The sequence below is a fragment of the Salvelinus namaycush genome, chromosome 10 (genome assembly GCF_016432855.1).
Source record: "Salvelinus namaycush isolate Seneca chromosome 10, SaNama_1.0, whole genome shotgun sequence".
Taxonomy (NCBI): Eukaryota; Metazoa; Chordata; class Actinopteri; order Salmoniformes; family Salmonidae; genus Salvelinus; species Salvelinus namaycush.
Window position 1 is genome coordinate 46,448,092 of NC_052316.1, and position 14,859 is coordinate 46,462,950.

The 14,859-nt window shown below is 45.2% G+C and overlaps 1 protein-coding gene across 1 annotated transcript in view; it reads right to left on the minus strand.

The window, feature by feature from the left end:
• The window catches only part of dtymk (deoxythymidylate kinase (thymidylate kinase)), a 29,753-nt gene that overhangs the window by 331 nt on the left and 14,563 nt on the right, over window positions 1-14,859 (minus strand). The window contains exons 3-4 of the mRNA XM_039003022.1: window positions 13,665-13,755; window positions 236-433 (exon numbers count right to left, since the gene is read on the minus strand). Coding sequence (XP_038858950.1) covers window positions 236-433; window positions 13,665-13,755 — 289 coding nt within the window. The remainder of the gene's footprint in view (window positions 1-235; window positions 434-13,664; window positions 13,756-14,859) is intronic.

Consider the following 14,859-nt stretch of genomic DNA (forward strand, 5'->3'; position numbering starts at 1 on the left):
TGAAGAGGGGCCACAATGTAACATGTTTGTACCGTGCTATATTACGGTGGGACAAACCAATGGACAAATCTCCAGATTCTCCCAGTGTGCACTTGCACACTCCCATTAATAGATTAAAGTATTGGATAGGTGTAGTCATTGGCTGGAGGGGAGTTTCCACCATTGTTAAATCAATGACAGGGAGTGTGAAAGTGCAAACATAGGAAGTGTGGACAATCAGGACACGGCTTCTTACCTGCCACTTGACAGAAGGGTCCTTCATCAGAAGTTCAAACTTCTGCTGTACGACCTTCTGGAAGACGGTGGTCTCATATCTCTCTGTCCCAAACTGACCCCGCTGAGCGGCCTCAGACGGGCTGAGCTGAAGGAACATCACCAGGTCTGGTTTGGGCAGCCCCATGTCAGGATTCATACACCAGTCCAGACTGAAACCCTGCTCGGGCAGACAAACATCAACTTGCTCGTTATGGCATAGGACCTACTGGCTTATGTCAGAGTGAATGGACTGTCTTTCCATCAGCCCTATGCAGTGGTGTAGTGGTGCCTGGTGAATAGACTGCTGTCTTTCCATCGGCCCTATGCAGTGGTGCCTGGTGAAGAGACTGCTGTCTTTCCATCGGCCCTATGCAGTGGTGCCTGGTGAAGAGACTGCTGTCTTTCCATCGGCCCTATGTAGTGGTGCCTGGTGAAGAGACTGCTGTCTTTCCATCGGCCCTATGCAGTGGTGTAGTGGTGCCTGGTGAAGAGACTGCTGTCTTTCCATCGGCCCTATGCAGTGGTGTAGTGGTGCCTGGTGAATAGACTGCCGTCTTTCCATCGGCCCTATGCAGTGGTGTAGTGGTGCTGGTGAATAGACTGCTGTCTTTCCATCAGCCCTATGCAGTGGTGTAGTGGTGCTGGTGAATAGACTGCTGTCTTTCCATCAGCCCTATGCAGTGGTGTAGTGGTGCCTGGTGAATAGACTGCCGTCTTTCCATCAGCCCTATGCAGTGGTGTAGTGGTGCCTGGTGAATAGACTGCTGTCTTTCCATCGGCCCTATGCAGTGGTGTAGTGGTGCTGGTGAATAGACTGCTGTCTTTCCATCAGCCCTATGTAGTGGTGTAGTGGTGCCTGGTGAATAGACTGCTGTCTTTCCATCAGCCCTATGCAGTGGTGTAGTGGTGCCTGGTGAATAGACTGCTGTCTTTCCATCGGCCCTATGCAGTGGTGCCTGGTGAATAGACTGCTGTCTTTCCATCGGCCCTATGCAGTGGTGCCTGGTGAAGAGACTGCTGTCTTTCCATCAGCCCTATGCAGTGGTGCCTGGTGAAGAGACTGCCATCTTTCCATCGGCCCTATGCAGTGGTGTAGTGGTGCTGGTGAATAGACTGCTGTCTTTCCATCGGCCCTATGCAGTGGTGCCTGGTGAAGAGACTGCTGTCTTTCCATCAGCCCTATGCAGTGGTGCCTGGTGAAGAGACTGCCATCTTTCCATCGGCCCTATGCAGTGGTGTAGTGGTGCCTGGTGAATAGACTGCCGTCTTTCCATCGGCCCTATGCAGTGGTGTAGTGGTGCCTGGTGAAGAGACTGCTGTCTTTCCATCAGCCCTATGGAGTGGTGCCTGGTGATTAGACTGCCGTCTTTCCATCGGCCCTATGTAGTGGTGTAGTGGTGCTGGTGAATAGACTGCCGTCTTTCCATCGGCCCTATGCAGTGGTGTAGTGGTGCTGGTGAATAGACTGCTGTCTTTCCATCAGCCCTATGCAGTGGTGTAGTGGTGCTGGTGAAAAGACTGCCGTCTTTCCATCGGCCCTATGCAGTGGTGTAGTGGTGCCTGGTGAATAGACTGCCATCTTTCCATCAGCCCTATGCAGTGGTGTAGTGGTGCTGGTGAATAGACTGCTGTCTTTCCATCAGCCCTATGCAGTGGTGTAGTGGTGCTGGTGAAAAGACTGCCGTCTTTCCATCGGCCCTATGCAGTGGTGTAGTGGTGCCTGGTGAATAGACTGCCGTCTTTCCATCGGCCCTATGCAGTGGTGTAGTGGTGCTGGTGAATAGACTGCTGTCTTTCCATCGGCCCTATGCAGTGGTGTAGTGGTGCCTGGTGAATAGACTGCTGTCTTTCCATCAGCCCTATGCAGTGGTGGTGGTGCTGGTGAATAGACTGCTGTCTTTCCATCGGCCCTATGCAGTGGTGTAGTGGTGCCTGGTGAATAGACTGCTGTCTTTCCATCAGCCCTATGCAGTGGTGTAGTGGTGCCTGGTGAAGAGACTGCTGTCTTTCCATCGGCCCTATGCAGTGGTGCCTGGTGAATAGACTGCTGTCTTTCCATCGGCCCTATGCAGTGGTGCCTGGTGAATAGACTGCTGTCTTTCCATCAGCCCTATGTAGTGGTGCCTGGTGAATAGACTGCTGTCTTTCCATCAGCCCTATGCAGTGGTGCCTGGTGAAGAGACTGCTGTCTTTCCATCGGCCCTATGCAGTGGTGCCTGGTGAATAGACTGCTGTCTTTCCATCAGCCCTATGCAGTGGTGTAGTGGTGCTGGTGAATAGACTGCTGTCTTTCCATCGGCCCTATGCAGTGGTGCCTGGTGAATAGACTGCTGTCTTTCCATCGGCCCTATGCAGTGGTGCCTGGTGAATAGACTGCTGTCTTTCCATCAGCCCTATGTAGTGGTGCCTGGTGAATAGACTGCTGTCTTTCCATCAGCCCTATGCAGTGGTGCCTGGTGAAGAGACTGCTGTCTTTCCATCAGCCCTATGCAGTGGTGCCTGGTGAAGAGACTGCTGTCTTTCCATCAGCCCTATGCAGTGGTGCCTGGTGAATAGACTGCTGTCTTTCCATCAGCCCTATGTAGTGGTGTAGTGGTGCTGGTGAATAGACTGCTGTCTTTCCATCGGCCCTATGCAGTGGTGTCTGAATAGACTGCTGTCTTTCCATCGGCCCTATGCAGTGGTGTAGTGGTGCCTGGTGAATAGACTGCTGTCTTTCCATCAGCCCTATGCAGTGGTGTAGTGGTGCTGGTGAATAGACTGCTGTCTTTCCATCGGCCCTATGCAGTGGTGTAGTGGTGCTGGTGAATAGACTGCTGTCTTTCCATCGGCCCTATGCAGTGGTGTAGTGGTGCTGGTGAAGAGACTGCCGTCTTTCCATCGGCCCTATGCAGTGGTGTAGTGGTGCTGGTGAAGAGACTGCCGTCTTTCCATCGGCCCTATGCAGTGGTGCTGGTGAATAGACTGCTGTCTTTCCATCGGCCCTATGCAGTGGTGCAGTGGTGCCTGGTGAAGAGACTGCCGTCTTTCCATCAGCCCTATGCAGTGGTGCCTGGTGAAGAGACTGCCGTCTTTCCATCAGCCCTATGCAGTGGTGTAGTGGTGCCTGGTGAAGGTAAGGCCCCGTGTGAAAAGTCCTATGTTTTCCTATAGATTTTTCTGATTTTCAACAACAACAAAAAGACATGTGTTGTTCTAAGTCCACACCAATGCTTCAACTGTCAGGTCTGGGATAAATAAACATTTTATATATTTTTGGAGAGTGTAGTTGCCCTTTTAATTCAATTGAGCAAAACAAAATGTCCTCCCCATTGACACAGCTCAGCATTAAATCGTTCTGTCAGGTAAGCTAACATTACAGTCAACATTTAAATTGGGAGGGTTTGTTTGTTAAAGTCTTTATTCATCCAAACAGTGAATGACTGGATTGAGCATCGCAAATAGCCAACTAACCAAGACTAAGAAACAAACTTTTTCAATACCTGGTTTGCATACAGATAGCTGATGTTCTGAAAGAGCGGCAAAATCTGGACTCCTACAAATCAGCTGGGCTAGACAATCTGGACCCTCTCTTCTAAAATTATCCGCCGCAACCCCTATTACTAGCCTGTTCAATCTCTCTTTTGTATAGTCTGAGATCCACAAAGATTGGAAGGCTGCCGCGGTCATCCCCCTCTTCATGGGGGGAGACACTCTAGACCCAAACTGTTTCAGACCTATATCTATCCTGCCCTGCCTTTCTAAGGTCTTTGAAAGCCAAGTTAACAAACAGATCACCGACCATTTCGAATCCCACCGTACCTTCTCCGCTATGCAATCTGGTTTTCAAGTTGGTCATGGGTGCACCTCAGCCACGCTCAAGGTCCTAAACGATATCATAACCGCCATCGATAAAAGACAGTATTGTGCAGCCGTCTTCATCGACCTGGCCAAGGCTTTCAACTCTGTCAATCACCACATTCTTTTCGGCAGACAACAGCCTTGGTGTCTCAAATGACTGCCTCACCTGGTTCACTAACTACTTCTCAGATAGAGTTCAGTGTGTCAAATCGGAGGGCCTGTTGTCCGGACCTCTGGCAGTCTCTATGGGGGTGCCACGGGGTTCAATTCTCAGGCCGACTCTCTTCTCTGTATACATCAATGATGTTACTCTTGCTGCTGGTGATTCTCTGATCCACCTCTACGCAGACGACACCATTCTGTATACTTCTGGCCCTTCTTTGGACACTGTGTTAACTAAACTCCAGACGAGCTTCAATGCCATTCCGTGGCCTCCAACTGCTCTTAAATGCAAGTAAGACTAAATGCATGCTCTTCAATCGATCTCTGCCCGCACCCGCCCGCCTGTCTAGCATCACTACTCTGGACGGTTCTGACTTAGAATATGTGGACAACTACAAATACCTTGGTGTCTGGTTAGACTGTAAACTCTCCTTCCAGACTCACATTAAGCATCTCCAATCTAAAATTGGCTTCCTATTTTGCAACAAAGCATCCTTCACTCATGCTGCCAAACATACCCTCGTAAAACTGACTATCCTACCGATCCTTGACTTCGGCGATGTCATCTATAAAATACCCTCCAACACCCTACTCAGCAAACTGGATGCAGTCTATCACAGTGCCATCCGTTTTGTCACCAAAGCCCCATATACTACCCACCATTGCGACCTGTGTGCTCTCGTTGGCTGGCCCTCGCTTCATATTCGTCGCCAAACCCACTGGCACGCGCTCCAGCGGGTATATTTCACTGGTCACCCCCAAAGCCAATTTCCTACTTGGCCTTTCCTTCCAGTTCTCTGGAACGAATTGCAAAAATCAATGAAGCTGGAGACTCATATCTCCCTCACTAACTTTAAGCATCAGCTGTCAGAGCAGTCCACAGATCATTGCACCTGCACATAGCCCATCTGTAAATAGCCCATCCAACTACCTCATCCCCATATTGTTATTTTTGCTCCTTTGCACCCCAGTATCTCTACTTGCACATTCATCTTCTGCACATCTATCACTCCAGTGTTTAATTGCTAAATTTCGCCACTACGGCCTATTTATTGCCTTACCTCCCTAATCTTACTTCATTAGCACACACTGTATATACACTTTTTATATTGTGTTATTGACTGTACGTTTGTTTATTCCATGTGTAACTCTGTTGTTTTTTTTGTCGCGCTGCTTTGCTTTATCTTGGCCAGGTCGCAGTTGTAAATGAGAACTTGTTCTCAACTGGCCTACCTGGTTAAATAAAGGTGAAATAAAATGTATTAGGATATGTAAACATTATTAAAGTGGATTTATTTAAAGTGACTAGTGATACCTTTTAAGTCCATTTATTTAGTGGCCAGAGATTTGAGTCTGTATTTCGGCAGCAGCCTTTCTATGTTAGTGATGGCTGTTTAACTTCTCTAGGATATGAGGGATACTAACGTCCCACTTGGCCAAAAGCCAGTAAAAATGCAGAGCGCCAAATTCAAATAAATTACTATAAAAATCAACTTTCATGAAATCACACATGAGATACCAAATTAAAGCTGCACTGGTTGTGAATCCAGCCAACATGTCAGAATTCAAATAGGCTTTTCTGCGAAAGCAAACGATGCTATTATCTGAGGATAGCACCATAGTAAACAGAGAGAGAAGCATATTTCAACCCTGCAGGCGTGACACAAAACGCAGAAATAAAAATATAATTCGACGAGCTTCTGTTGTTGGCACTCCAATATGTCCCATAAACATCACAAATGGTCCTTTTGTTTGATTAATTCCGTCGATATATATCCAAAATGTCAATTTATTTGGCGCGTTTGATCCAGAAAAACACTGGTTCCAACTCGTGAAACATGACTACAAAATATCTCAAAAGTTACCTGTAAACTTTGCCAAAACATTTCAAACTACTTTTGTAATACAACTTTAGGTATTTTTTAACGTAAATAATCGATAAAATTGAAGACTGGATGATCTGTGTTCAATACAGGATTAAAACAATCTGTAGCATGCTTTCTGGTCATGCGCCTCTATCTAACAGGACACTTCAAGTGACCCTGATTCAAAATGGCCGTACTTCTTCATTACACAAAGGAAAAACCCTCAACTAATTTCTGAAGACTGTTGACATCCAGTGGAAGCGGTAGGAACTGCAAGAAGTTCAATTAGAAATCTGTATTCCCATTGAAAAGAGTGACCTAAAAAAAAAAAGAAATCTGAATGGTTTGTCCTCGGGGTTTCGCCTGCTAAATAAGTTATGTTATACTCACAGACATAATTCAAACAGTTTTAGAAACGTCAGAGTGTTTTCTATCCAAATCTACTAACAATATGCATATTTTATCTTCTGGGGATGAGTAGCTGGCAGTTGAATTTGGGTATGCTTTTCATCCAAACGTGAAAATGCTGCCCCCTATCCTAGAGAAGTTAAGGCTAGGGGGCAGTATTCGGAAGTTTGAATGACTGAGGTGCCCAAAGTAAACTGCCTGTTACTCAGGCCCATAAGCATATGCATGGTAGTATTAGAAAACTCTGAAGTTTCTAAAACTGTTAAAATAATGTCTATGAGTATAACAGAACTGATTTGGCAGGCAAACCCCCGAGGACAATCCATCCAGGGAATTTTTTGTTGCTGAGGTCATTGAATTTTCCAATGATTTTCTATGGGAAACCTGATTTATTAGGACCCAGATTGCAGTTCCTATGGCTTCCACTAGATGTCAACAGCCTTTAGAAACTGTTCAATGTTTTCTTTTTTTTTTAATGAAGAAGTATTCATATTCTTTGTCGGTGGACTCTAGTCTTTTGGTGCGCGTGAATGACTGCGCCCTCCGTGTTGTTTTTCTCCGGTATTGGAAACAGTTTATTCCGGTCTTAAATTTTATCGATTATTTACATTTTAGGGTACCTGAGGTTGGATTAGAAACGTTGTTTGAACCAAGTTTACAGGTAACTTATTAGATCCTTTGTAGGCATGTTGGGCGAGTTGGAACCGGTGTATTTCTGAATCAAATGCGCCAAATAAACTGACATTTTTGGGATATAAAGGACTTTATTGAACAAAACGACCATTCATTGTGTAACAGACCTTTGGGATTGCAAAAAGATGAAGATCTTTAAAGGTAAGCGATTTATTTTATTGCAATTTCTGACTTTCGTTATGCATCTGTTTGGTTGGAAAATGTTTTTCATGCTTTTGTATGCGGGGCGCTGTCCTCAGATAATCGTATGGTATGCTTTCGCCGTAAAGCCTTTTTGAAATCTGACAAAGCGGCTGGATTAACAAGAAGTTTATCTTTTAAATGATGTAAGGCACTTGTATCGTCATGAATGTTTAATATTACGAAGTTAGTGTTTTTGAATGTCGCACTCTGCAATTTACCAGATGTTGTCAAATGGATCCCGTTAACGGGATTCTAGCCGTAGGGGATCCCTAAGAGGTAACACGTTTAAATGTTTTACTCACGTTGGCCACGGTGAAGGAGAGCCCACAGGTTTTGGTAGCGGGCCATGTCCATGGCACTGTATTGTCCTCAAAGCGAGCAAATAAGTTGTTTCATTTGTCTGGGAGCAAGACGGTGTCCGCGACGGGGCTGGTTTTCTTTTTGTAATCCGTGATTGACTGTAGACCCTGCCACATACAGTTGAAGTTGGAAGTTTACATACACTTAGGTTGTCCTCTGGTCTGATGAAACAAAAATAGAACTGTTTGGCCATAATGACCACCGTTATGTTTGGAGGAAAAAGGGGGAGGCTTGCAAGCCAAAGAACACCATCCCAACCGTGAAGCGCGGGGGTGGCAGCATCATGTTGTGGGGGTGCTTTGCTGCAGGAGGGACTGGTGCACTTCACAAAATAGATGGCATCATGAGGGTCAAGGTATTGGAGTGGCCATCACAAAGCCCTGACCTCAATCCTATAGAAAATTTGTGGGCAGAACTGAAAAAGCGTGTGCGAGCAAGGAGGCCTACAAACCTGACTGTTACACCAGCTCTGTCAGGAGGAATGGGCCAAAATTCACCCAACTTATTGTGGGAAGCTTGTGGAAGGCTACCCGACACGTTTGACCCAAGTTAAACAATTTAAAGGCAATGCTACCAAATACTAATTGAGTGTGTAATCTTCTGACGCACTGGGAATGTGACGAAATAAATAAAAGCTGAAATAAATCTCTACTATTATTCTGACATTTCACATTCTTAAAATAAAGTGGTGATCCTAACTGACCTAAGACAGGGATTTTTTACTAGGATTAAATGTCAGGAATTGTGAAAAACTTCCGACTTCAACTGTACGTCTCGTGTCTGAGTTGTTGAATTGCGACTCTACTTCGTCAATATACTGACGCTTAGCTTGTTTGATTGCTTTGCGGAGGGAATAGCTACAGTGTTTGTATTCGGTCATGTTTCCGGTCGCCTTGCCATGATTTAAAAGCAGTGGTTCGAGCTTTAATTTTTGCGCAAATGCTGCCATCAATCCACGGTTTCTGGTTGGGGAAGGTTTTAATAGTCACCATGGGTACATCACCACCGATGCACTTGCTAATAAACTTGCTCACCGAATCAGCGTATACATCAATGTTGTTGTCCGAGGCTATCCGGAACATATCCCAGTCCACGAAGCAATCTTGAAGCCTGGAATCCGATTGGTCGGACCAGCGTTGAACAGACCTGAGCACAGGCGTTTCCTATTTTAGTTTCTGTCTATAGGCTGGGAGCAACAAAATGTGGTCGTGATCAGATTTGCTGAATGGAGGGCTGGGGAGGGCTTTGTATGCGTCGCGGAAGTTAGAGTAGCAATGATCAAGAAAGCTGCCAGCTCGAGTCACTCATTCGATATGCTGATAAAATTAAGGAAGCCTTGTTTTCAGATTAGCTTGTTAAAATCCCCAGCTACAATAAATGCAGCCTCAGGATATGTGGTTTGCAGTTTACATAGAGACCAGTGAAGTTCTTTCAGGGCCGTCCAGGTGTGCTTGGCCCCCCCAAGCACACCTGGACGGGGAATACACGGGGGAATACACTGGGGGGGGAATACACGGCTGTGATTATAATCGAAGAGATTTCTCTTGGTAGATAATGCGGTCGGTATTTGATTGTAAGGAATTCTAGGTCAGGTGTACAAAAGGACTTGAGTTCCTGTATGTTGTTATGATCACACCACGACTCGTTAATCATAAGGCATACACCCCCGCCCTTCTTCTGACCAGAGAGATGTTTGTTTCTGTCGGCACGATGCGTGAAGAAACCGGGTGGCTGTACCGACTCTGATAAAATATCCCGAGTGGGCCATGTTTCCGTGAAACAGAGAATGTTAATCTCTTCTCTCGCTCTCTGGAAGGCAACCCTTGCTCGAATTGCGCCTACCTTGTTGTCAAGAGACTGTACATTGGCGTGTAGTAGCGGTGAGCGATGTGCCCATCTACGGAGCCTGACCAGAAGACCGCTCTGTCTGCGGCGCCGTTGTTTTGGGTCGCCGGCTGGGATCATATCCATTGTCCTGAGTGGTGGTCCGAACAGAGGATCCGCTTCGGAAAAGTCGTATTCCTGGTCGTAATGTTGGTAAGTTGACTTTGCTCTTATATCCAATAGTTCTTCCCGGCTGTATGTAATAAGACTTCCTGGGGTAACAATGTAAGAAGTAATAGATTACTTTATTTTTTATACTGCATAGTTTCCTTAGAACGTGAGGTGATGGGGGTCACCCTGGGGTCATGATAGGAGCTGCACCAAATGATTGATGTATTATAATAATTTATTATGCTTATGTTGTATTAATAGAAGGGGAAGGGCTATAAGACCCTCCCCTACTACATTTATAGGGTCCTGGACCACAGATTAGCAATATATGCATTATAAGGTTTAATACTGTTCCACAGTTCTATTCTAGTCTATGCCTCTTATAAGAAACGCTGTGAGCAGATGTGTGAGAAAGCGCCTCAAGGCTAAAAGAGCGACACAGACCCCTGCAGGGGAGTAAATAGATAAGAGACAAGTCAGACATACCACTGTAAGCCACACGTGAATGGAAAATTACTGCTGAGCCCTTAGAAAACACTGGAACTATTGTTTTCTGCAGCAAGTTTGTATAACTGTATATGCATGGGCTTGGTCTCATGAGTAGAAGGTGTTGATGTAGGCAGTTACATCACTAGGGGTTCGACTGCAAGCATATTAAAGCAACTTTGACCTTTTTATTTTGCAGAACTTACTCTGAAACATACGTGCTGTGTTTCCGTTGTCAACTTCTGTTTGCAATTGCATTAAAGGTTTGATTGATTTACTGATTTCACCAATAAGCCAATGATTGACAAGGAACCGAGCATCTCTGTCGGCGCCATCTTGCTAATCTTATCGATAGCAACAGCTCATGGTACTCCTGGAATTTTTGACTCAATGGAGGAACATAGTCAGAGAAATGCTGGATGAATGTCTTGCTCGAGCTGTGTATGCAACTGGTTCACCTCTGATGCTCACAGGCAATGTGTATTGGAAGAGATTTCTGAATGTTCTTCGCCCAGCATACACCCCTCCAACCAGACATGCTTTATCTACTCATTTGCTGGTCAAGTGAAGGTCAAGCAAATCATAGAGAAAGTAAACTGTATTGCAATCATCTCTGATGGGTGGTCGAATGTTCGGGGGCAAGGAATAATTAACTACATCTCTACCCCTCAACCAGTATTCTACAAGAGCACAGAAACAAGGGACAACGGTCTCTACATTGCAGATTGCAGATGAGCTGAAGGCAGTCAATGACCTTTGACCACAGAAGGTATTTGCACTGGTGACAGACAGTGCTGCGAACATGAAGGCTGCTTGGTCTAAAGTGGAGGAGTCCTACCCATTGGCTGTGCTGCTCATGCATTGAATAAGCTCCTCACGGACATCTTGGCACTGAAAACAATGGGATTGTGGGATTTCAATGGGATTTCCTTGGCTCTCTACAAGAGAGCCAAGGAAATGATTAGGTATGTGAAGGGTCATCAAGTTATAGCAGCAATCTACCTCACCAAGCAAAGTGAGAATAATAAGAGCACCACATTGAAGCTGCCCAGCAACACCCTTTGGGAGGGGAAGGAGTCTCTCCAAGAATTGGCCATATCACAGTCTGCTGATATGGACAGCCCCATCAAGAGGATCCTCCTGGATGATGTATTTTGGGAGAGCCTGAAAATCCTGAAATCTATAGCAGTAGCCATTGCACAGATTGAGGGAGACAATGCCATCCTGTCTGATGTTCAGACTCTGCTTGCGGATGTAAGAGAAGATATCCGTACTGCCCTGCCCACTTCACTGTTGCTCCAAGCAGAGGAAACACATCAAAAGGAGTGACTTCTGCCTGAAGCCCATACACGCCGCAGCGTACATGTTGGACCCCAAGTATGCTGGCAAGAGCATCCTGTCTGGTGCAGAGATCAACAAGGCCTATGGTGTCATCACTACTGTGTCTCGCCACCTTGGCCTGGATGAGGGCAAGGTTCTTGGCAGTCTGGCGAAGTACACTTCCAAGCAAGGGATTTGGGATGGAGATGCAATTTGGCAGTCGTGCCAACATGTCTCATCAGCCACCTGGTGGAAGGGACTTTGTGGATCTGAGGCTCTTTCCCCTGTTGCCTCCATCATCCTCCATATCCCACCAACATCAGCCGCCTCAGAGCGCAACTGGTCCTTGTTTGGGAACACACACACACACACCAAAGCACGCAACAGGCTGTCCAATACAAGGGTTGAAAAATTGGTGGCCATCTGGGCAAATTTTAGGCTTTTTGAGCCTGACAACAAGCCATCCTCAACAAGGTTGGAAAGTGACAGTGAAGATGCCTGATGTTCAAAAGGTGGACATTGAGGAGGTCCAGGGAGAAGACATGGAAGCCCGAGAGGAAGACAACCAAAGCTTTAGTTTCTAGACTATCATTTTACAGATGTTGAAAACGTTTCTGGGAGATGCGATGGATCATTCAATATTCCTTTTCTTTTGTTGTTCAGTGAAATCATCCAATGTGAAGAGTCAACTCTTTTAATTCGTAACTAAATAGATTTTTTAAATTTCTATTGGAAGGATTTAATCATTTGCAATGATGTGTACTTATGATAAGGTAAAAGGTTTATGTTTCTGTCTCCATACGATATGGTAAATGTATCCATTGCATAAAACATCTACATTTAAATGGTATTAATATTAATTTGCATATATTTCCATTAATTCCCACGGAAAGTTTCCACCTCTGAATAATCCCCAAAATGTGCAACCCTATTAGTTACTGTCCTTTCAGCTTCACGAGCTTGTCACACACTGCAGACCTAGGTTCAATAGGTTCTCCACTGCAGGCCTAGGTCCTATAGGTTCTCCACTGAAGGCCTAGGTCCTATAGGTTCTCCACTGAAGGCCTAGGTCCTATAGGTTCTCCACTGCAGGCCTAGGTCCTATAGGTTCTCCACTGAAGGCCTAGGTCCTATAGGTTCTCCACTGCAGGCCTAGGTCCTATAGGTTCTCCACTGAAGGCCTAGGTCCAATAGGTTCTCCACTGAAGGCCTAGGTCCAATAGGTTCTCCACTGAAGGCCTAGGTCCAATAGGTTCTCCACTGAAGGCCTAGGTCCAATAGGTTATCCACTGAAGGCCTAGGTCCTATAGGTTCACCACTGCACAAACATGTCTATAATAGATATAGCGACTGTTACAATTTCCCCCGTCTTCCCTTACTAATAGTGAGCATGTAACTTTCCAACAATTTCCCCCACTCTTCCCCACCAACGAGTCTAGCAAATTCAGCCAAAGTTTGAGGCTATTTTTCAATGAAAGTAAAAGGACAGTAAGGTTACGAGTAAAGTAGAAATCCCAGGTTTCAATAGGCGATAAGATAAGTTTCAAGAAAGGAGTGTATATATTTGGCGAAGCGCTTTTATGTGCTGACTGATTGGAAGCTGATAATGAGTTTTATTTACGCCGGTGGTCTTGGGAAGAAATGTTGAGTCCTCACTGTCCGAGACCAAGTCAAGACAGAGTACAAATGTATTCCAAACTGAGACAAGACCGACACACAATGTGTGGTCTCGAGACCAGACTCGAGTACGACAACACTGCAGGAGGGGGTATTTCAGGCAGAGCAAAACACAGCCAAAGACAGTACATACAGAACAGGCTTGGCGCTGGTGAGAGCTGTGTGTATTGTTTTAATGAACTCACAGGCTTGGCGCTGGTGAGAGCTGTGTGTATTGTTTTAATGAACTCACAGGCTTGGCGCTGGTGAGAGCTGTGTGTATTGTTTTAATGAACTCACAGGCTTGGCGCTGGTGAGAGCTGTGTGTATTGTTTTAATGAACTCACAGGCTTGGCGCTGGTGAGAGCTGTGTGTATTGTTTTAATGAACTCACAGGCTTGGCGCTGGTGAGAGCTGTGTGTATTGTTTTAATGAACTCACAGGCTTGGCGCTGGTGAAGGCCACTCCAGAGAAGGCGTATCTATCCACCACCAGACTGATGCCCTGCTCCAACTTCTCCTTCATCAGAGGCCTGGAGGGAAAGGACCAAGACATAACACTCACAACCACAGCTAATAACACATCATTTCCTACTCCTTATGACAGTAAGGCAGCTCAACCACATCTAATATCTCTAGCCACTTTAATAATTAGATGTAATAAATGTATCACTACAAACAATGCCACTTTATATCATGTTTACATACCCTACATTCAGTGATGCCAACTTAGCACTTTTGTTCCTAGATTTAGTAACTTTTCAGACAACCCTGGCAACTATTTTTTTTCAAACAGCACCTAGCAACACATTTAGCTACTTTTAAAATGTATTTGGAACTTTTAGCAACTTTTGAAAAGTGACTCAAATGCTGAGATGCACGCATTTCCCCTCTATATGACACAAAAAACGATTTTCTTTGTCACACACGCAGTCACAACACACATGCCTGGCTGCAAAAGTAAGATTAAATCAAAAGGCAATATGCTTGATTTTTCTGACAAGATATTTCTTCTTACCAGGCAGTTTTTAATGTTAAGAGCATTTCACTAGTTTCAAGCTTTTTTGTCCTTAATTATCTTAAGATAATACAACTTGTTAGTTTTATTTACTGGTTCCCGAGTAACTTAATGCTCGAAATTAGAATTACAAAGCTGTTTGATCAACACGGACAAGTACAAAACTGCTTTGTCAGTCATTATTTCATCTCTTCACATATTAAGAACAGATCATGACCAAATGGAATTCATTGTTTTATTGTCAATCTTACACACAGCAATCATGTAGACAAAATACAGAACAAAGACAGTACACTTTTCATATCTGGGGAACACAGTCATTTGAACTGTTGAACAATTCTATTACATCCCCAAGATGGTATTTAACTTGTACATACGTTTGGCTCTTGTTGCTAATTGTGTAATAAGAGGTAAAAAAAAAAATCAAGCAGCTTTTCAGCCTCCACTAACTCAGTGGCCTGTGCAAGGTGTGGGACCTCCACTAACTCAGTGGCCTGTGCAAGGTGTGGGACCTCCACTAACTCAGTGGCCTGTGCAAGGTGTGGGACCTCCACTAACTCAGTGGCCTGTGCAAGGTGTGGGACCTCCACTAACTCAGTGGCCTGTGCAAGGTGTGGGA